Below are 24,509 nucleotides of genomic sequence, written 5' to 3' on the forward strand. Positions count from 1 at the left end.
GTTGCTATCTTTCTAAATATTTCCTACTTATCATTCTCCAAATGACAGGATCTAGTTATTTCACTATTACCATCATCCTCATACTAGAATATTGTTCAGCAACCAAAAGACACACACATAGCATTACAGAGGAATAAAAATGTAAAACAAGATCAATATTCATTTCCTTACAATCTAATTAGAAAAATTGAATATGAAATAAGACAACAAAACTAATGATCCCACTAAAAGAGAAAGTATACACTAAATATAAACACAACAGCCAGCCACACACATACAAATATACACATTCCCTGAAGGGAGAGGTTGGGATCCTTACATTTGGTTAGAAAATAAATCTAAGTTTTATTTAACTGGGGAAAATTTCCCGGAAAGGGTAAGGTAGGACACAGAAGTTTGGGAGTGAAGTAGATACTATACTAGAAAAGACTTTAGAAATGATTTATTCTAATCCTAGCATGTTGAGATATACATCAAATAGTGGAAATGGTCCTGAACCAGATGATCAGGGATGAAAACTCAACTAAGCAGAGTAGTAGAGAGAGAATTGGGCCAGAAGTCAGGAAGCTTAAGTTCAAATCTGGACTCAGATACTTTAACATTTCCTCATCTGTAAAAAGGAAATGATAGGGGCAGCTGGGTAGCTCAGTGGAGTGAGAGCCAGGCCTAGAGACAGGAGGTCCTAGGTTCAAATCCGGCCTCAGACACTTCCCAGCTGTGTGACCCTGGGCAAGTCACTTGACCTCCATCGCCTACCCTTACCACTCTTCCACCTATAAGTCAATACACAGAAGTTAAGGGTTTAAAATTAAAAACAAAACAAAACAAAAAAAAAAAAAAAAAAAAAAAAAAAAAAAAAAAAAAAAAAAAAAGGAAATGATAAAAGTATCTACTTCAGATGGTTAGTGTGCCCCCATCTCAGAGGGCTGTTGTGAGGAACAGATGAGATAATATATGTAAAGTGCTTAACAACATAGAGCTGCTATAGAAATATTAGCTATCATTATCATCATCCCAACTTTGGTATTTAATACCTACTTGACATTGGGTAAGTCATTTAATTTAATGTCTTGGACCTCAGTTTTCTTATCTGTTAAAGGAGAAGTCATATTAAAATTACTCCAAATTCTCTTATAGCTCAAAAGTTAAGATCCTGTGATGGGTAGAACCTCTAGGAGGCAGGAGTACCCTAGAATATGTATTAAAAAGATATATTTAATAGAGAAGAATGTCTACATTGGCATAGGCAATTCCTTAAGGATAATTATGGAATCCAATTCTTTATTCAATAATCATTTATTAAGACCTCAAACTATGCCAGAAAATGTGCTATGTACACAGTATAAAAAGGTAAACTGAAGGTAAAGATGAAAGGTAAATTGAAAGTACAACCTGGCCTCAAAGACCCATACTTAGCCATTCCTTAATAAATTAAACAGAATTGGTGAAACTCTCCATGACAAAGCACTTCTGCACAAATCTACAAGAAATATTTTTAAAAGTTGGCAAGCACTTTTAGAAGTAATTCAATATGTTTCACTATTCCTATAATATCATCCACATCAAAATTTACTCTATATACCATACCTTTATAAAAACCACATCTAAACTAAGTGCTTCCCTTTTTTGTCCCCCTCACCTCATTTTTAATGAACTGCAAACGCAATGAAAGCTTATCCAAATTTGGGCTTAGAGCAGGGTTTCTTAACATTTTTTGTGGCATTGACTCATGAGCAGTGCTCATAAATGTTTAACAACTGGCTTTTCAAGGGAAAATTTATGCACAGCACACTGTTAAGCTGAGTATTATTAATAATAAAATATTATTAATATTTTCTCCATCACTTTCTCCAATCGACAAGACAATAAATCAAACCCTGTTTTGTAGTATTTGCTCATTTTCAAGATGTAAATGATCATCCTGAAAATTTAATAATTGGTTCTTGGGTATCAATTCAAGCTAATTCCAGCAAACCTTTGCATAGACCACTGTGGAAGGCTGGTGAAGCCTATAGATCCTCATCAGAATAAAAATATGAAATGCATAAAATAAAATATATGGGCTTACAAAGGTAGCCAATTGAAATATAATGATCAAAATAAAACAATTCAAGGACTCTAGGTTAAAAAGTCTTGGGATAGAGTTCCTTTTTTTTCCCCTTACAAGGTGTCTATTTCGAAGTAGAAGATCTGTGAGAACTAGGCAATTAGGATTAAGTGATTCGCCCAGGGTCACACAACTAGGAGTGTCTGAGGCCAAATTTGAACCCAGGACCTTTCACTTCTAGGCTTAGTTTGCTATCCACCAAGCTACCTAACTGCCCTGAGAGTTCTTTCTTAAGAGAAAAGACTGTAATATGGCAAATGTAGGAACAGCATCATTACCAAGTATTGAGTGGAAAACAGAATGAAACAAATAAGAAATGGGTACCAATTAGGCAGAAGGCTTTTTTTACAAATTTTTGAGTAATAAAGCATTCTATCTAAATAAAAACAAACATTATTGCCAGGTACAAGCAACAGTGATCACTGTCTGGACAATTACTTTTTTGATTTAGTTAAATGGAGAGAATGACTCTCCTGACAAGATGGTAGGATAACAATCTCATAAAATGGGGAGGGATTTGTCTTGACAGAGTTCAGATGGTAGGCAGCAGCGTGGACTTCTTTCTTTGGATGGCAAAATAACGTTCGCAATCACCAACTATTTCTAGGGACAAGGAGTTCTTAAACTTGGGTTGTGAATGTGTACGCACATACGGACATATATGCACATATATAAATGTATTTACAAATTTATTTCTACATAACTGGTTTCCTTTGTCATCCTTTGTCTTTTATCATAGGCTCTTAAAAACATTCTTCTACAACAAACTGCCATGATAGTAAAAGATTAAGAAATTTTGCTTTGGCCAAAGTGTGGAGAGGTTTCACTTGAGATTTCCCTTTATCATTCCCAAAGAGAGCGAAAAATTTGTTCTGTAGAGATAAGTGATTCATAAATTTTATATTTCATAAATTTTATATTTTATAAATTTATTTATGGATAGAGTATGGTAGAGCAATCAAATCTGGGTCCCAGTCAAAAATGAGTGCTGGAACCAGAATAAAATATAATTGGGAGCCTAGAGACGGGAGGTCCTAGGTTCAAATCTGGCCTCAGACACTTCCCAGCTGTGTGACCCTGGGCAAGTCACTTGACCCCCATTGCCCACCCTTACCACTCTTCCACCTAGGAGCCAATACACAGAAGTTAAGGCTTTAAAAAAAAAAAAAAAGACAACAAACAAATAATTTCATGGCCAGGCCTAGAGGCAGGAGGTCCTAGGTTCAAATCTGACCTCAGACACTTCCCAGCTGTGTGACTCTGGGCAAGTCACTTAACCCTCATTGCCCAGCCCTTACCACTCTTCTGTCTTGTATGGGCTCTAAGGCAGATGGTAAAGGTTTAAAAAAAACACAATTGGGAAATATTTAACAAAATTAAAATAAAAAATGCAACATGAATAATGTTAATTTGTGGTTTTCTGAGTCAATAGATAGCCCACACAGCGATGTGTTTCTATTTGATTTTGAATACCACTGAAGTAAAGGACTTGAAATCAGGAAGATAAGTTCAAATTCTACTTCAGACTCTTCTCAGTTATATCACTCTGTCATTTAACCACTCCGTGTATTCATTTCCTCACCTTAAAAAAATGAGTTTAACATGAAAATCTACCACACCAAGTTATAAGAATCAAATAAGATAATATATTTAAAGTTCTTTGCAAATCTGAAAGTATTATTAAAATTTTAGTATTATAAGAAATTTATAATTTTCGATTAGAATTTAATTATTTTAATGTATCAGAGCCTCAAGCTCGATCATAAGCATGTGAGACCAGATTTAAACTCAGAATTTCCTGATTCCAGACCCAGTGTTCTATCGCCACTGCAGTACCCAATTGATATTAAAATGATTAGGGAAAAGAGTATTTTATTTTAGCTAGATTATTGGTTAAAAACATTTTTTGTGGTCTAGCCTTGGAGCCTAGACATCACTTACAATGCTTATGCAGTACTATTTACATCTTTGAGCTGTGAACACTGTTAACACATTTCTCTATAACTCTGGTGGCGGATGTGAAGTAAGAATGGAAGTTGTGGGTTGGGGCAGCCTATACATATATACACATACATACATACATACATACATACATACATACATACACACATACAGACAAAAACACCCACATATATACATTATCTTGGAAAATTATTTTATTAGTTTCCTTTGAAAAGGAAAACTAGTTCTAAGGTTTAGACTTTTAGTTGTCACTACTTTGTATAATTTTATTAATAAAAAAGAAGATGCTAATTTGAAGAACTTAATACCTGGGATAATTTATGAAGGCTGCATTAAAAAAACATCATCCACTCGGATCAAACTAATATATGATTAACTTACCTATGGTCAAGGTGGCTAAAGTCTTGCAAATTTAGTTCCCGTGTGTCTTGTGTCAGATAAATGGTATCCACATCCTATAAGAAATAAAGTTTACTCATATAGAATCCATTTGTGTATATGTATCAGGGAAACAAGCAACTTTTTTCATGAACAGTTTTAAAAACGAGATTCACCTGTAGCTCAAGTGGGTAATCAACCCAAGAAACTAGAAAAGCCTCACAAAGTCTGAGCAAAAAGCTGCTTTCATTAACTGTCATACACAAAGGAAAAAGCAGCTAAGTAAACGGCTATTTATCCCACCTTCTAGATCAGGAATTCTTAACTATTTTGAGTCATGGAGCCCTTTGGCTATCTGATAAAGACTATAGATTATCAGAATAATTTTTAATACGTTAAATTAAAAAAATAAAGGAAATCAATCATATTAAAAATATAATTATCAATTCAATATTAACACCTTATATTCACAGAATTCAGGTTAAGAATCTCTGCTCCAGATAAAAACTTGGAAAGATGGACTCACCCACTGGACTTCTTCTCTGTATGGAAATCCAAGCCAGTCACAAGCACAGGCATACATCTGAGAAAATCCCCCTAAAACAGTTCATCAAAACATCAATGAAAATCATAGGTTCACTATCATTAAACAAGACAATTAAAAAATTTTAAATCTTAAACATTTAAAAAGGTTTCTGGTGTTGAGACCCACTACTAAGCTTTTAGACTAGGAAAACAGAGCCAAGATAATGCCACATGTCAAAGTAAATACAGAGTAGGTTGTAAAGAGGCTTAAATATAGGATTTTTTATCCACCAATCAAGGGTCCTCTCTGAGTTAATTACAGGTTAAAGCTAATTGCACCTTTACAGCAACCTGCTAGGAATAGAATTCAGCTTCCTGGAATAAGGAATTCTAACCAAGATTAATATTTCAGATTTGAATGCCTGCTTACCACAAGGCCCTAGTTCTGCAACAGTCTGGCTATCCCACAGTGCCTGGAGATTGGTAAGTCTTTCAGCTGGCTCCATAGCAATTTTTTTCATAATTCTCCTAAAAGACAAAGAACATAATAAGCCAAATTTTAAAAATCATTTTCATAATTTTTGTAAAATATACTTACTCCCTGAAATAGATATATTCATGAGCAGTTATATATATCCTCAATTTTATGAAACTGAATTTTATTTTAATGTTTGCTAATGAATTTTCAGGAATCTAGTGGAAAACCACATTGTAAAGTTGAGTTCTTTTATAATTATTCCCAATTTGCATGAGAAGCTTGGATTGTAGAATGTAGAATAACTGAGACTAAGAAGTAAAATACTTTGATTAACTGAATTTTCTGGATAGATATTGGAGAGTCATGAGGCAGCAAATTTTGGAGAATGGAATGTAGACCCAGGGAGGGCTCCAGCAGACTGTTGGGCTCAAAATCAGGGGGGCTGGATTTGATTCACAGCTCTGATAGTGGCTCTGTGGTTCTGGGCATGTTCTTTATCTCAATTTTTTTAGCTATAAATTCAAAATAATAATACTTCACTACTAACTTCCTTAAGTTGTTGTTGTACAAAAAGTTTTGCAGACCTTAGAATAGTATGCAAAGTAGATTTACTTATCATGACACAAGGATTGTCAATTTTCAAAGAATTAGAAGATGATACATTTTAACTTCCCATTTTTGTCTTTTTACTTAGTGATATGAGTAAGAGAGAAAGGGATTAAGCATTTAAATAATACCTACCATGTGCCAGGCACTGTGCTAAGTGCTCTACAAATATTATCTCATTTAATCTTCACAACAACCCTATTAAGTACAGGCTATTATTATTTCCATCTTATAGTTGAGGAAATTGAAGCAGAAAGGTTGAGACTTCCTCAAAGTCATAAAGATAATAGGTATCTGAAGCTAGAGTTGAATTCAGTTCTTCCTGACTCCAGGTCCTATGAACAAGCTTATTTTATCCTTGCAAGGAAACCTCAAAATGTTGTGCTACTTATATAAAAAAAATATATTTTTCACAATTGTTTTTGTCTTATTTTCAAAAATTATGTAATTTTAAAGAAGATTTATTGATGTCCTTTTTACTCCAATCATTTCTGAATATTTTTATTGTTTGGTCATTTTGTTCATGCCCAACTCTTTGTGACCCCATTTTGGGGTTTTCTTGGCAAATATTCTGGAGTGGTTTTCCATTTCTTTATTTAGCGCATTTTACAAATGAAGAAACAACTAAGGCAAATAGAGTTAAGTGACTTGTCTAGGGGCATTGAGCTAGTGTCTGACATGACATGTGAACTCATGAAGATGAGTCTCCTTGATTCCAAACACAGTGCTCTATACATTGTGCCACCTAGTTGCCCATTTCCAGATACACATACTCCTTTTTAACAAAGAAAAACAGCTGAACCAAACCAGTAGACAAAATGATCAAAATGACAATATAAGCAACATTCTGTGCTTTACCCACTCCCATCACCTTCCAAAATGTGGGCCAAGATTGGTCAGTGTATTTAATCTATTTGAATACCTTTTTATTTTATACTTATTCTCATTATCATTTATTTTTCTATTTTTGTTTATTTTATTTGATATCCTGTTACATAAATATTGCCAAATTTATCTTACTTACCAATAGCTTTTAAATCTCATAATTGAATTACAGATTTGCCACCAGTCCAAAGAGCAAAGGGATAGCTCAATTTTAGGGTACAATCCATAGATATACTTCTCAGTCTCATATTCAGACCACTGAGTTCTGAAACTATTCAGTTAATTAATAATCTCCATGGAAATACTTGAAATTGACTGGTTTAGGCATAATTCCCTAAAAACCACATATAAGCATCTACAGTCCCATTTTGGAGGGATACTTGATTATTTTGGAAATATGGGTTTGAAGGAACATTTTCAAATTCAATAATGTAATAAAATGTAGTCATGTGGAATTTAACCAAATCCAATCCACTACCAAAACAAAATTCCTTGCTCAGCACCAAACCTCTGGCATTTTGGTGCAGTCATGGCCTTGTTTTGTGACATTAGGAATAAATGAAAGCTAGTGATTAAGTGAAGCCAGAGCAATGAAAAGGAATAATTAATGTCTACTAAGGGGTAATCTTGAGTGTTTAAATATATTAAGTAAAACAACTGAGCTTTCTTTTCCACCCAGGTATCTGGAGTTTCTCTTTTCTCTTCTACAGTTCTCACCTATATAATGATTGAAAGGCATGTTGTTTTAATAATATATAATAAACTAATGTGGAAAAGTAAGTGGAGAAAAAACATGTCTTTTCTATTAGGGGATTTTGAAAGAGTTGGATCTGTAAAAGCTTCAAGATGGTAGAGAAAATAAAGCACCGGGTAATTTTCAAGTTCTTAAATCTCATCATCATTACTTCCCATATTGAATATTGGACACAGAGCTACCATGACTTTTTATTTATTCCTTCCCAGACCCCAAATTTGGAGGTGTTTACCAAAGATCAAAGAAAATCAATAGGAGCATAGACAAAACACTCCTGATATCATGGCCTTTGCCTCTGGATTGTTAGTCATTATATATTTCATTCTTTTGATTTTGCTTTCTTCATCAGTTCATATACATCTTCCAATGTTTCTCTGTGTTTTCCTCATACTCATTACTGTTCACTAGAAAATAATCTATTATGTTCTTATATGCGGTTTGTTTAGTCATTCACTAAGTGGTAAATATCTACTTTGTTTCTAATTGTTTGGAACTACAGAATTTTGCTATGAATATATATATATATATTTATTAGATCTTTATTTGTGTTTGACATTCCTGGGATGTATTCTGAGATTCTGATCAAAGGGCATCATTGGCTTACATTCTTTAATAATTCCATCAATGATATCTCAGAGCATCTGTCTTCCAAAATTCTTCTACCATTGACTGTTTCCATTATTTTGTCATTGTTACCAATTTGCCTCATGTGAGAGAAAACTTTAAAATGGGTTTAATTTGCTTTTTTTCCTACCAACTGATTTGTAATGTATTCTCATATGGTTATTTATGGTTTGCACTTATTAGGGAATGTTTTCTGATTACATAATAGCCCTTAAGATTCAGACAAATATGTAGATGGCCCTATTCTTTTAACTTTATTTTTCCATGCATATTTCCTCTAGCTTATCTAAAGTAACATATAATATAGTTCTTATGAAAAACATAAAACTAACTCCATTTCAATGCACTGATTTTAAAATAGGAAATCTGCTTCAGGCTGTCAAATGTGCCATCAAATATAAATGACTTGTTATAGCTCCCATGGTCAATTAAGTCAAGCATGTTGAAAACATAAGCAAAAATTCCGGCATATTACAAGAAAACTGCAATGCCACCTAAAAAGTATGTTATTTACCACATTTAATTAGAAAGAGCAAGCCCTGGAAAATAAGTAACCTAAATAGGACAATAACAAAAATAATTAGCCATACACATGTTTCCACTGATATCAGGAATAAGGCATAGGCTAAAAAGAAGATGTAAGACTGAAAATAGAAAGAAAATCTACAAAATGGCAAAGTGACTATATTCCTCTCATGTTAGGTCACATAGTGAAGAAAATAATTGTAAAGCACTTAGCACAGTGGCACATGGAAAGAAAGCATTATATAAATTTTAGATGCAATTATTTTTATTTTTATATTCTTGTTAAATTAACAATACAATTTAATGTACATAATCAGACTGGATTACCTATTGAAGAAAAAAAATCAAGCATTCAGTTATAGAGAAAAGATGGAAATGGAAGGAAAGTACAAAATTAAAATGTTACTTTAAGAGCCCTAAAACAAAGGATAGTTGCATTTGTACATATCAAATGAGAAAAGGTCATCATTATCCATATGCTATATATGACTTTTTTATTCTTTGTCATCCATGTGGTGAAGGATGACTCCTTTTTAAGGATTACATTGTTTGGTATTAGCAGTGACACTATAAACAATCCTTATAATTACCTTACAATTTTTAAAAATATAAAATATCCATTAGCCTTTCCCTTACTTATCATATTCCTATTGTTGAGATAATTAATGACGATAATCCCACAACTACCACTTGATATCTACACAGCATTTTAAGATTTGCAAAATGTTTCCTATACACAACCTTATTTGATCTCAGCAACAAACCCATCAGGTTGTTGCTATTATTATATCTCTTTTATAGATGAAGAACTTGGGGCTCAGTGGTTAAATGATTTGCCCAGGGTCATACTGCTACTAAATAAATATCAAAGGCAGGACTTAAATCCCAGTCTTTTTGACCCAGATCCAACAATCCCTGCATGACTCCAATCTATTATCAACCTCAATGTCCTCAAGATGTGCTGGATGGGTGTTGGAAGGCATTTTCATTACATTTTTTTTTTTTTAGGTTTGTTTTTTTTTTTAACCCTTGTACTTCGGTGTATTGTCTCATAGGTGGAAGAGTGGTAAGGGTGGGCAATGGGGGTCAAGTGACTTGCCCAGGGTCACACAGCTGGGAAGTGTCTGAGGTCAGATTTGAACCTAGGACCTCCTGTCTCTAGGCCTGACTCTCACTCCACTGAGCTACCCAGCTGCCCCCATTTTCATTACATTTTGAAGGAGGGGGCTCAACATAGACATCTCCTCACTTCTCACCTGGCTACACAGCACTGGACTCCTCTGACTTCTCTACAATACCCCAGAAAGCCCTTTCTTAGGAAAATGTCATCCTGCAAGAACCCATCAGCCTTGATACTCCCACCTCATTATTATCTTCTGTCCCAATGAATAGAGCTATGAACTCCCAAACTTAGCATAGAATGAGTATAGACATCTCATTCCCTTCCTGGCTCCACTACTCTAGGAATTCTCTGACTTCTGTACCATGTCCCCACATCAGGTACTTCCACATCTACCATCACCTTTCTAGGTTCCTTTTGTGTACTGTCTTCCCCCTTTAGATTATGAGTTCCTGAAGGGTGGGAGCTTATCTTTCAGACAGGTACAATGCCTGGCACATGTTGGTGCTTTAAAAATATTTACAGGCTACTAAATTAAATTCTTTGGCTGCCTGCTTTCCTTTAGACACTAAGAAGACTATTTTATAGGACGGATTTATAGATTTTTTACCAATGTCGTGACTCAAAGAGATCTATTTTGATCTCAGAAGAGTTAAGTTTTTAAATTATATTAAGTCAAAACAATATAATTGTGGACTTCAGAGACTTAGATTTATTTATATGGAGCTACACTAAATAATTAAGAAATTATCTCAGTTCTGAAGTTTCTATTTTTCTTTATCTTCTTCTTGCTATAGAGTATAGAGGAAATGAAAGAGGTTTAGAATCAGAAGACCTGGGACTAAATCCCACCTCTGCTGTTTATGACTTTATTTGAGCTAGTCACTCAACTTCTTGGGGCCTAATTTTTTTTTTCTTTAAGATGAAAGGGTTTCAAAGATACTATTGCTAGGTATATACTCCAAGGAAACAAAAGACAGAAAGAAAGGTTTCATATATTTGTATGTATATAATATTTGGTAGATAGATGGATAGAAAGATAGACAGATAACTATCCACCACAACATTTTTTGGAGTTAGCATTAAAACTAGGAACAAAGGAAGTGTCCAAAGATTGTGAACTGACTTAGCAAGTGATGATATATTACTGCAATGGAAAATTACTACATCATAAGCAATGAAAGGTACAAAGAAATGTGAGAAACATGGGAAGATTAATGAATTGCTACAGAGTAAAGGATGCTAATAAAAGAAGAAAATTATACATGCATACATGCAACTTTGGATTATATGTATTACATATATAATATACAAAATATGTAATTGCTTTTATGTAATATTTTAAAGTTTGTAAAGCACTTAAGGGTTTTTAAAGCACTTTACAGATATCTCATTTTATCCTCCAAACAACCCAGGGAGGTAGGATCTATTATGTGGTGTAGAGTGGGGGCATAACTGTTTTCACAGAATTTCTATTGTCAGTTAAGGTTTTAGAATCTTGGGGGAAAAGTTCAGTTGGACTTGGGAACTCTTGGAGGGAATCAGGGTCCAGCTGAAGCTCCTTCTTGAGATTGAAACCTAGCTTAGATTTACAGTTTTTTGAGATTTGTTAATTTAGATAAATCCTTTGAATTTCCTACCCTACCTTATTTCCTACCTTCATTTCCCTACCTGAATGTCTGAGAAGAGTGAATAGAAGAGTGAATCAGAGAGTTAATTCAAATCTGTGATAGTTAGCGTTAGCCTGGCAACAAATTATTTATTGAGTCTTTGTATCCAACTTCCTAAATCCCTTTTGATTTCAAAATCACCTTGAGAGCTGAGTAAAGGCAGGTCCTTTCTCAGTCTCACATTCCTGCTTCCCTTCCCCCACCTGAGGTGTTTCCCTAAGCGGCTGTTTAGGGATTCCTTGATCCTTTACCCTATCAATCTATCCTTGAAGACAATAAACCCCTTTGTGTTTAAACAAGACCTTTTGACTACTTCATTAGTTGATTAGTAAGAGAGGGAAGAAGAGGAAAAGAGAAACAACATATTCTCTGGGATTGAGGGAAGCCAAGGGTATCCATTTTGAAGGAAGTGTAACTTCAAAACAAGTCCCTTCCTGTGATACCGACTAAAGCCTGTAGTCAATTTCAATCTGTCTTGGCTGATTCTAACTTGGCTGTATAGTGTCCTTAACTTGAAGGGATCGGTCTATTTCCCTTCAGTGTTTTGTCTTTAACTTAAGTCCCAGTCTGTATTTCTCTACTGGTATTTGTCTACTTAGATTAATTCATCCTCTCCCTTGAAACCCTTGTTACTTCAGTTTATATTCCCTAAACTCAGACATTCCCTTATTTCTCCTACCACTTCAACTACCATCCTTCATCATTGAACCTTCCTTATCCACTAAATTGCCTTAACTTCCCTATTACCTAGTCTATTCCCTTGATTACCTCCAGCCTTGGGTCCCTTGCCTTGTCTTATTCCCTGATCCTACCAGTTATCACCCCTAGCTTCAGCCTCATATTACAGCCTATCTAATCCCCATATTACATCTTTCCAGGTCCCCTATAACAATTATTAACTCAATTTTAGAGATGAGGAAACTGAAGTAGATAAAGGTTAAGTAAATCTCCTTCACATCTGGTAAGTGACATGAGTTTTACACTCAGATCTTCCTAATTATAGACCTGGTGTTTTCTATTCACTGTGCCAGTTGGCTGGTTATAATAAAGCAAAGCCTTGTGGTTGTTAAGTTGTTTTTCAGTCACATCTGACTTTTCATGACCCCATAAGAGGGTTTTCTTGGCAAAGATACTGGAATGATTTGCCATTTTCTTCTCCAATTAATTTTACAGACAAGGAAACTGAAACAAATAGAGTTAAACCAGGGCCACACAGCTAATATGGGTCTGAAGCTGGATTTGAACTCAGGTCTTCCTGACTTTAGATCTGTCATTCTGTCACTGCACCACCTAGATTCCCAAAGCAAAGCCTACTGCTCTGTAATTATAATGATCAATCCGGGACCCTGGAGAAGAGTTGAGGGAATGCCTCACTTGCCTTTCCTTTTAGGTAGAGAATGCTGTATATCTCATCAGTTTTAGTCACTATATCAGATTGTTTTGCTTATTTGTTGCTGATACTGCTGATATCATTTTAAAAGGGAATGCTATTTATACAGAAATGATATAGCAATTCATCTTTTTTTCAACTTTAAAAATAAAAAATAAAGAGAAAGTAGGGTTAGAATGTGCTTTAAGTACTATCTCCTTATGTGAGTGGTTATTTTATGTACTATAAGCTGATGGAACAGTGGAAAATATGCTAGATTTTAAGACAGAAGACTGGCCTGAGTACCTCTGGGCAAATCATAGTTCCCTGGGTCTGAGATTCCTCAAATATAAAATGTTAGTCTCTTCTAGACTGAATCTATGTGAGAAGAAAATGTGCACTGAGCAAGTTATTTCTGCTTCTAGTTCTGTATGAGATTTGATGGAAGTAAAAGCTACTTAAAATATCCACACAGTGCTATGCTCCTAGTGTTAGCAATTAAATGTAACTGCATCACATTAGGCTGTCAAAATTCTACATTATTTGGGATAACTTATAAATGTAATGGATTCCATATTTTTTTAAAAGCAAGATTCAAGATTGCTGTCTACCATATTGGTATCTTCACTATAGAGTCTAAAGATCACAAGGAAGAACACCCCAGCTATATATTCAAATAAACCTATGGACATAAAATCTAATGCTCCTGGTCTTTAGTCCATCTGTTCTGCCATTAGCTTGTGATATAAACTTAAACTTCAAGGATTCTTGACTGCCAGGTGGATTCTCTTTTCATCACGCCTTTCCACTTCTCTCATCTTGGCCAGGTGCCCATTAAGAACCATGATCACTCAGGAAGGAAAAATTTTATCCAATCATTCAGTTTGTATTAAATAAACTGAATCAACAGTTGGATTAATTTTGTTCCGATTGAGGATGATCATATTTTTTTGTTCTGTTCAGGAATAATTGTGACAAATTATTCTGTTTTATTTATCTGACTTAAAATTTTATCTACAAGGGGAATACTTAATCTTGTTTCAAAAAAGCACATTTTAAGGCAGTGTGGCAAGCTATATTACTAGAAATTGCTGAATCTGCATTGATAAAGTGATAGTCCATGCTGGGAGTTCCCTATACTTGGAAAAAAAACAAGTCCAAACAAGCAAAAAAATAGGACAACCACACAAAAAAACTACTTTAAAAGTAATAATAAAAATAATAACAAGGACAGGGACTAAAATTGTCCTGGTTAAGAAAACTACTTCTTTCAAAGTGGGCCAACATCTAATAGTCAAAGAAAGCATCTAGGTGACACAGTGAATAGAGAATAGAACTTCCAGTTAAAAAGAAAAGAATTTTATTTCTACCTCAGACACTTACTGGCTGCATAACCCTGGGCAAGTCATTTAACCTTCGTTTATATTGGTTTCACAATCTGTAAAATGGGGATAATAAGAGCACCTATTTTCTAGAGCTGTTGTGAAGATCAAGAGTAAACGTATGTAAAGTGCTTTGCAAGTATTAAAAATGGTAGTTATTATTGTTGTTTTTATTAGAAACTTGCTTTAAATGACTTCTATCCCTTATAGCAGGATAGCTTGTAGTAGTAGTAGTAGTAGTAGTAGTGGTGGTGGTGGTGGTGGTGGTGGTGGTGGTGGTGGTGGTGGTGGTAACTGACATTTATAAAGTTTTGCAAAAAAAAAAAAAAAAAAAAAATTCCAGTATTTCATTTGTACCTCATGACAGCACTATGGCTAGTTATAGGAATTTGTTTGTTTGTTTTAGATCTTGATATATCAAAATAAGGAATTCTGTGTTAAAGAAATTCCCTCCACTAATGAATAGCCAACATTTCTGTAACTTAGAAAGTCTCTTAGATCATTAAGAGGATCAGGAATTTGGCAATAGTAAGAGCTATTACATGCCAGTGGTCTTTTTAATGCCAAGACTGACTATTTTCTATACCATTCTGCTCCTCACTCTAGGTTTTATTAATCCTATTGTACAGATGAAGAAATTCTCCTCAAAGAGGTAACTTGTGGTGTCACACAGGAGTAAATAGCAGAATTAGAATTTGAACCCAGTTTCTCTGACTCTAAATTCAGTACTCTTGGACTGCTCCAGGCCAGCGAGGAGTTACAGAATGCATTTCTTGCTACAGGATACAAGCTTATCAGTGAGATCACTGTTCCATTTGAGTACTCAAATTTGATTTTTGAATTTTAAAATAAACGTCTTTACTAGAATTAAGAATAATAGAGATTTCTGTGGTTGCCAAAATTTTCAGGGATTGAGCTCACAAGATTATGTACATATGGGATAATACTTTTTGTTGATGATTGTTATTCTTCCAGGGTGATACAGTGATGCCTGGGGGATAGGTGAAGGCTCTACAGAGCCTTTTTCCTCACTCTAAATTTCCTCACTCTAAAAATGAGGGAATCAAGTAATAACACAGTTCGGTTTGTACCCCAAAGAGATAATGAGGGAAAATACTTATACAAAAGTAGTTATTGCCATGCTTTTTATAGTGGCAAAAAATTCTAAAATGAGGGAGTGTCCCTCAATTGGAGAATGGCTGAACAAATTGTGGTATCTGATGGTGATTGAATACTATTGTGATATAAGGAATGATAAACTGGAGGGATTCCATGTGAACTAGAAGAAACTCCATGAACTGATAGAGCAAAAGGAGCAGAATCAGGAGAACATTGTACAGAGAAAGTGAAACATTGTGACACAATCAAATGTAATGGATGTCTTTACTAGTAGACAATCCTAAGGAACTTATAAGAAAGAACTGTGGGAGCAGAAATGCAGAAGAAAAACATATGATCAATCATATGGTTCGAAGGGGATATGATTTTGGGTTTGGCTTTAAAAGAAAACTATTACAAATATGAATAATATGGAAATAGGTTTTGAACAATGACAGTGGAATTACTTCTCAGCTCTGGGAGTGGGGAGGGATGAGGGGAGGAAAAGAACATAAATCTTGTAACCATGGAACAATCTTCAATAAATTTTTAAAAAATAAAGTGGGTAGGGGGCAGCTGGGTAGCTCAGTGGATTGAGAGTCAAGCCAAGAGATGGAAGGTTCTAGGTTCAAATCCAGCCTTAGACACTTCCCAGCTATGTCACCCTGGGCAAGTCACTTGACCCCCATTGTCCACCCTTACCACTCTTCCACCAAGGAGCCAATACACAGAAGTTAAGGGTTTAAAAATAATAATAATAAAAAAAATAAAGTGGGTAGTCTTGTTCAATGACAAATAAAATAAAATAAAATAAAATAAAATAAAATAAAATAAAATAAAATAAAATAAAATAAGGGAATCAGCCTAAATTCTTATCTCTATAGTCTCTTTCAGTTCTAATGCCTATTCTCTTATTTTTAGGAATTTAACACCACAATTTACACAATATTTGCATTTCATGTGGCTATGTACTGTGTGTGTGTGTCACACACACATGCACATGACTTACACATAAAAACTTGATCATTTCTCTAATATACATCCTAATGAAATGTGAACGTATGTTTTTTCTCACAATGTTTTCCTCACTTGAGCTTTCTCTCCTTTTTCCCTATTCAAATCTGCCATCTCAAGTCTTCTTCCTTGTCTGTTTCAGCTTTTATTTAATCATCTACTCTCCCCATTAACTGGTTACAGCACTCCAAGGCTACCACACAATTTAGCACTTGATTATAATCCATTTTCTCTTATGTCATCTGTTATTTTTCTCTCAATATAAATGTACAATACGGATCAAGTCTTATACTTCTCTTGGGAAGTGAGTTTTTCTAAAAGTTTAATTTTTTCCCCCCTCATGAGAAAAAGCTTTTCAAATGGTGCCATGAGGTATGTGATAGATCTGTTTAAAGTTAAGGGTGCTATAAGGACATTCCAAATAGGGCTATGATTAGCACTGGTGAAAGACATTTGCTAATTTATTATAGATTTTTAAAAGGAACACACTGTAAGAAAGCGTATTTAAAGCCCAGAAATGTGGAAAGCTGCATTACTAAATTGTGATTAGAGAAAACCTATTTCCCAATATTCCTGATGTTCAGAAAGGCTGCATTAGTATCAGTTCCAAAGCCATCATCAACTCCCTCCTCACTCTGCCAGCTTCCCCCACTCAAACAAAAATGTGCTTAACTGAAAGTTGGGGACTCCTCAATTTTACATGACTCAAAAGAAGGCACCCCAACTTTCTCTCCACATTGCACTAAAAAGACAGTTCATAGCCTTCAGAGGGAAAGGAAGGTAAATTCCTTCATCTTCGGGTACTCAGCTATTTCAGAAAGCACCCAAGGAAGTCTCTCTTCAAAAGGGAAATGAGAGATAGGCGTGTACAACTATGAAACCAACAATTCCTCCCATGTAACTCAGCTATTTCAGAAAGCACCCAAGGAAGTCTCTCTTTAAAAGGGAAATGAGAGATAGGCGTGTACAACTATGAAACCAACAATTCCCCCCTTCCTTTCTTGCTCCTTCAAAAAGGGTGGTACTGATATGGGGAAAAGGGATCTAAGACAGCATTTAATCCTAAATTAAATGCATCCAGAAATCAAGTGATTAGAAGGGTCTTCACAGATCCCCTTCACTCCCAATACTCACCTCCAAAGTAGCCATCATGGTGGCTATTAATGGAAGTAGCCCAGAAATGGGTTGAACTAAGTTGCAGTAATTCAAAGAATGAATTTTTATTAACCAGAAAGTTTCAAACAGAAAAAACAAGACAGTCCCTTTTCTCAAGAAACTTATATTCTATACTAGATAAAAGAAAGTTCAATTCCAAGGTTGATAGAAATCCCAGAAGTCATAAAGATGCAGCTGTGGAATGTATGGCAAGGATCAGAGGACCCTAAATACAACAGATGATCATGGCAAGAGAACAGAGGTAGGACCAGTGGTAAGAAATTACATTTGAAACTGTTTTAAAAATGAATGAAGTTTTTATGTTTTTTTACTTTAACAAATAAAAATAGACCATTCATAATACCCACCTGGATTCATATGCTTAGCTTAATTTAAAACTAGTTTAAGTATAAACTTTTGTATACAAAAAGCAGAGAGAGAAGCAGGGGCTGAGAGTGTGGGGGGTGGGGGGTGGGCATAGAGCCAGAGAGAGAGGGAGGGAAGAAGGGACAGAAGGAGGGAAGAAGGAAGAGGGAAGGAGAAAAAGGAAAAGAGGGAAGGGGAGGAAAAGGAGTTGAAAGAGGTAAAGGAAAAGGGGAAAGGAGGGGGAGCGATGGAGACCTAGACAGAGTCAAAGAAAGAAGATTGGAGTCTATAGTTCTCATCTGGTACCCATATCACACTGATTTACAACCGATCTTCAATGATTAAGGATTCACGGTGCTTTGTGTACTTTATTCCTTGAACAACCCAGAACAGGATGGACATTTTTTAAAACAAAATTTAGGAGTTTGAATGGGAAATTAGATTATTCCAGGATATGTTTTAGCACAAACCACTCATTTTCACTTTCCTTCCCTAGTCTATATAAAGTGTAGTGATAGGTAGGGATAACTAACACAAAATGATGAATTCTGTCACCCATCAGGAAGTCCTATTAGTACATATCAGGAAATATGGGGCATACAAGTAGATAGAGACTGGTTTTTCTAGTTTGCTTTCAAATTTTCTCTTCTGAAAAAAAGCTCCAATTAGGAGAATCAATGCAGGTGGCACCCTCACACATTGAATTCTATTGCTGGAATACCATTAATAAAATCGAAAGGGAAATTCTTGTCAGGAAAAGAGATACACTTATATTAAAGAGACTTCAACATTTATATTGGGACCATAAGTTAAAGCAATGAGAAAGCATGTTCCTCCCTACACCTTTCTTAGATCCTTTCTGAAGTTTCAGGACCAGCACTAAAACAAAGCACTAACATAAATCAACATAGTCTAAATTAGGTTTGAGCTATAGATGCTGAAAGAAAGGGAAAGACCATGTGAAGAGGTAGAGTAGAGAAATAGAAGGAAAGCATTTTCTTCACCTTGATAAAAAAAAAAAATCATAGACATCTATGATTGGTGCCATCCCAATGGGGTACTTACGCTGGTGACAGGCCAGGGAATATCTTCCTCAGACAAGTGCCAATGTGTGCCAGCACATCATTCACATCTTCTGAAGATGCCATCTTCATGGAAAGGCTGCATTTTTCGGTTTCAACAATCAGCTGCATGAAAAAAATTTGAATTATATTTGAAACTATGTTTTAAATTTGAATGAAATGCTTTTATGTTTTTTACTCAACAAATAAAAATAGACCATTCACAGTGAGCAGCCAGATTCATATGCTCATGTCAATTCAAAATGAACAAGGCGGGGAATACCCTGAATCTGTTTGGCATGCAATGCTGATCGATGAGATACACACTAACTCAGAGAGAGGAAAACTAAATCTGCATCTCACTATTTAACTCTTGCCAATATTTATGTGCTTATATGCAAGTTGCAACTTCTGGTCCTCAGTGGGATAAAATAGATGATGAGTTCTTAACCTGGAACCTACAGACAACTTAAGTATCAATGGACAGACTGAAGGAGAAAACTAAAATACAACAAACCTGTATTAAATGTCTCCTAGGTGCCAGGCACTCTGTTAAGTGATAACATATAATGCTGAGTGATCCACTGAGACCCTATGCTAAGGGATTCATGAATTTGGATTTTTAAAAATTATATCCTTGTTTTCACTTACCTGGAACTGAAATTTAACTTTTCTTCAATTAGTTAAAAATATTTTTCGGAGAAGAGGCTTTATCACACTACCAAAAGGTTTCATCATACAAAAAAGATTAAGAACTCCAAGACCAGCTGATCTCCAAGTTCATTTTAAATTGTAATTGAGGAACTTCATTGTTGGACATGGAATTCATTTTCCAAAGAGTTTAATTTTTTAAAAAATCATGTCTGTGACTTCAAAGATATCAGGAGGTTCCTCTACCAACACAGCTCATATAGATGCCTGGGGCACTGAGAAGTTCAATATCTTACCCAGGGTCACAAAGTATGTCAGAGGCAGGATATATTTTTAATGACTCATCTGATTAATAATGATATAATATTTAACATTTGTCAAATTTTTGATGGGGAGACGCAACTAGAATTCAATGACTCATTTAACTTTTGTCATGTGAACAAGCCTGCCATCTCATGACCTATTATATGAGAAATGAATGGCAAAAAGCCTAAATGCTTTAGAAGAATGAGCTGCTAGGAGGCCAATGGGAGAATGAAAGGATGAAATGTTGCTAAATTAATTCTGGATTAAGAGAGTCTAGAGCAGTAATCCCCCTTCCTGAAAATCAAAAATTAAATAGAGCCCAGGGGTAATTGCAGAAGCACTCCTAGATTTCTAAATAAAGCTCTCCTAAAGTAATAATGGTGTTCTTTTTAGACACAATTATGCATTGATGAGCATATATTTGATCATCTTTAAATAGTAAGTTTCTTTGAGAGGTTGGCACTGTGTTTATGCTATACTCTCCTAGTACAATCACAATTCAGTGGTCAATGGATATTTCTACACTTAGGAACAGACCTATCACATTTACCCAGGCAACCAACAGTTTTAATTCAAGTAATTAGTAATTAGTTTATCTTAATCCCACTTTATTTTAACCCTTGTTACTAATTATGCAGAATTATATAGAGTAATGGGGAGAAAGAAGATAATTAGAAGGGTAAATAAGATATTTAACTACAAAATCTTATATGAAGAATGGATTCATATAGCACTAGGAAACATTGCACTATCTTTGTTAAAAGCATGGGTAATATGAAAAAGAACCTAGAAGATGGAATTAATAAAACTGTACTAAATCAATTTATGAGAATTAAACCTTCCCTTTCAAACTCTATAGTATTTCTTTCCCCATCATTTTCCCATCACAATTAAGGAGCAACCAGTTTTGATATTATCGAGTTCATTTGGGTCTTCAAACATGTATTAAGCTCCTAACATATTTAACACTCGTTGTAATGATGTGTCCTTCTGCTCTGAAGAAACATCATAGCCAAGAGGTTGGCTTCTTGAAAGGTATGTCTAAGGAACATGAGCTCTGGTGAATCCTAAGCTGGAAAACAGCACCTATTGATACAGTAAATCTATTACCTAAAGTATATCCTAACTAAGCTTGAGAGAGGTTTATCACCAAATTGGTTGCACGGTGATGAATTTTTTGACCACAGCAATTCTCAACACCATCAACTCATAGATAGGTTGGAATTTGCATCCAAGAAAGGACTGCCTACATCAATGAAATTGTAGATATCCAAAGGATTTAATTATATGAAAGGTACTATGAGAGGTTCCAAGGACATAAAAGGAAGAAAAATTCTTGTTCTCAAGTTCTAGTCACTCAGGCATGTTCATAAATAAGTATGGCACAACAAGGAATATAAGGAAGGAAAGAGAAGGCAAAATGCTATAGAGGTGAGGTGTAGGGATAGATCATGTTCGGCTAGGAGATGAGTACTGGGAAAACTCATTAGATTTGAATCATTTCAAAAAGAATTACCAAGGCATTTCTAATATGCCAAGCATTCTATTATATGCTGGTATTAGAGATGGAGACAGGAGATAAAGGAAAGGGACTGGACTTCTGAGATCAATGGTACAAGTAACTCTCAAGTGAGCAAATTCCCTCAACCAATGCAGACCTACAACTAATAGCCTTGGAAACTTGCTAGAGAACAGTTGCCAAAAATTGTTTTAAGACTCCTGAGTGCAAGTCCAAGGAAAATAAAATATCAATGTAAAATATTTAAGATAAATAAAAATACAATAAAACTTAGATAATGTTAATATGCTTTTCTTTCCTTTTCCTTTCTTCCTTCCTTCCTTTCTTCCTTTCCCCCCCTTCTTCCTCCTCTTCTTTCTTTCTTCCTTCTTTTCTTCCTTCCTTGCTTTCCTTCTTTCCCTTACCTTCTTAGGATTAATTTTAAAGGCTATGCAATCAGGGTTAAGTGATTAGCCCTGGATAATAAAACTAGGAAGTATCTGAGATCAGATTTGAGCCCAAATCCAGACCTGGAATTTTATCAACTAAGCCATAAAGCTGTCATGTAATAGGTGGTTTTCAAATTCAATATGTATCCACAGAGATATGTGTGGTTATTCCTCCTCTGCCCCTCCTCTATTTGATTTTGAAGACACTAGCCTAGAATACTGAGACTTGCCCAGGTTCTTACAACCAGCAGGTATTAGAAGCAGGACTTAAACTCAGATCTCCCTGACGTCAAGGTCAGCTCTCTATGTACTGCACCATGTTAGATCTAGCGATACTAGGCTTACAGAGACAAAAAATGAAACATTTCCTACAAAAATGAAGCATTTCTTACCCTAAAGGAATTTATAATTTATTGAGGGAAACAATAGATATATAAGCAAATACAAAGTATTTGCAAAATAAATATTGATGGGGATGAAAGGGAGAAAGTTGGCATGGGGATGGAGGTGGTAGAGATGGATCTCTTAATAAAGTCAGGGATTCTAAGACAATAAATGTTGGCATTGCAGGGATGGGGAAAATAGCAAGTAGGCCAGTGTGGCTAGAACTAGTCTAGAATACAGAATACATGGAGGGAAGTAATGTATAATAAGCCTAGGCTAGAGCCACATGGCAAAAGGCTTTAAAAGTCAAAGAGAGGAACTTCTAGTTTATACTAATGGCAACAAAGAACTACTGGAGTTCTCTGAACAAGAATTAGTGGCATGCTGGATGTTAATAGAAGAGAAAGATCTAAACAGGCAGAACTATGGAAGGATCTTTCAGTGATGGAAGTTAGTCTCTTGAAGCCCAAAGGGACAAGAGACAATACAATATGACTGAAGGACAAGAAGTAACTCAGTTTGACTGGAATGTAGAGTGTTATGAAATACATCTGAACATCAGGGTTTGCATCAGATAGTAGAGAGCCTTAAATTCCAGGAGAAGGAATTCATTATTGTTGTGCTTCAGTCTTGTCTCACTCTTCATGACCCCATTTAGGGTTTTCTTTGCCAAGACTCTGGAATGGTTTGCCATTTCCTTCTCCAGCTCATTTTACAAATGAGGAAATTAAGGCGAACAGAATAAAGTGGCTTACCCAGGGTCACATAACTAGTAAGTGTCTTAAGCAGCTTTGAATTCAGGAAGAAAAATCTTCCTGACTCCTGCGCCAACACTCTTACCTACTGTACCATCTAGCTATCCTAAGGAATCTTTACTTTACATAAATATTAGCAATAGTCTACTGCCAAAGGTTCCTGAGAAAAGAAATAACATGATCAGACTTATACATTAAGAAGTCAATTTTCATTGCATAGTGGAGTAAAACAGACTGTTGGCAGAGACAATGGTTAAGAACATACTACAATAGTCCAGAGAAAGATAATGATGTCAATGTGAGTAGAAAGGAGGGGTTTGATCTAAGAAATGTTTCCGAAATATAATTAGAATCTGATTGCATGTCAGAGATAAGAGAGAAAAAGATGGAATTGTCAAATTTGACACCATTTTTTAGAGCCTGGTTAACTGGAAAGACTATAATATAATTACCAGATACAATAAAGCTGGGAAGAAGGATGTGTTTTATTTTTTGAATTGTTCTGTTTCTAAACAGAGATTTTAGACAGTCCCAAAGATGTAAGGTACCTCCTTTAGAATTTTTAATTTAGTTTTTATATCAATTTCACTTTTCCTTGTTTGTTGGTAGAATCAGCTGATACTTTTTAAAATTATTTAGAATATTTTCCCATGGTTACATGATTCATGTTCTTTCCCTCTTCCCCAGAACCCCCCACCCCCAAATCCCCGTAGCTGACGCTCAGTTCCACTGAGTTTTACATGTATCATTGATCAAGCCCTATTTTCATACTGTTTAGGATGATCATTTAGCGTCTATATCTCTGATAATATCCCCATCAGCCCATATGTTTGAGCAGTTGTTTTTCTTCTGTGTTTCTACTACCACAGCTCTTCCTCTGAATGTGTCTGAATATGTCTTTCTCATAAGTCTCCCAGAATTGTTCTGGATCATTGCATTGCTGCTAGTAGAGAAATCCGTTATGTTCTATTGTAGACAGTGTATCAGTCTCTGTGTATTAATGTTCTCCTGGTTCTGCTCCTTTTACTCTGCATCAATTCCTGGAGATTGTTCCAGTTCACATGGAGTTCCTCCAGTTCATTATTCCTTTGAGCACAATAGTATTCCATCACCAGCATATGCCACAATTGGTTCAGCCATTCACCAATTTTTCCAATTTTTTGCCCCCACAAAGAGTGTGGCTATAAATATTTTTGTAGAAAATCTTTTTCCCTATGATCTCTTTGGGGTATAAATCCAGAAGTGGTATGGCTGGATCAAAGGGCAGACAGTCTTTTATAGAACTTTGGACATAGTTCCAAATTGACATCCAGAATGGTTGGATCAATTCACAACTCCACCAACAAAGCATTAATGTCTCAATTTTGCCACATACCTTCCAACATTT

The 24,509-nt window shown here is 35.2% G+C and overlaps 1 protein-coding gene across 1 annotated transcript in view; it reads right to left on the reverse strand.

Annotated features, from left to right (window-relative positions):
- The window catches only part of CARMIL1 (capping protein regulator and myosin 1 linker 1), a 394,009-nt gene that overhangs the window by 176,050 nt on the left and 193,450 nt on the right, over positions 1 to 24,509 (reverse strand). Inside the window, exons 5-8 of the mRNA XM_044667332.1 lie at positions 19,084 to 19,205; positions 5,403 to 5,500; positions 4,974 to 5,044; positions 4,451 to 4,524 (exon numbers count right to left, since the gene is read on the reverse strand). Coding sequence (XP_044523267.1) covers positions 4,451 to 4,524; positions 4,974 to 5,044; positions 5,403 to 5,500; positions 19,084 to 19,205 — 365 coding nt within the window. The remainder of the gene's footprint in view (positions 1 to 4,450; positions 4,525 to 4,973; positions 5,045 to 5,402; positions 5,501 to 19,083; positions 19,206 to 24,509) is intronic.

The sequence above is a fragment of the Gracilinanus agilis genome, chromosome 1 (assembly GCF_016433145.1).
Source record: "Gracilinanus agilis isolate LMUSP501 chromosome 1, AgileGrace, whole genome shotgun sequence".
Lineage (NCBI taxonomy): Eukaryota > Metazoa > Chordata > Mammalia > Didelphimorphia > Didelphidae > Gracilinanus > Gracilinanus agilis.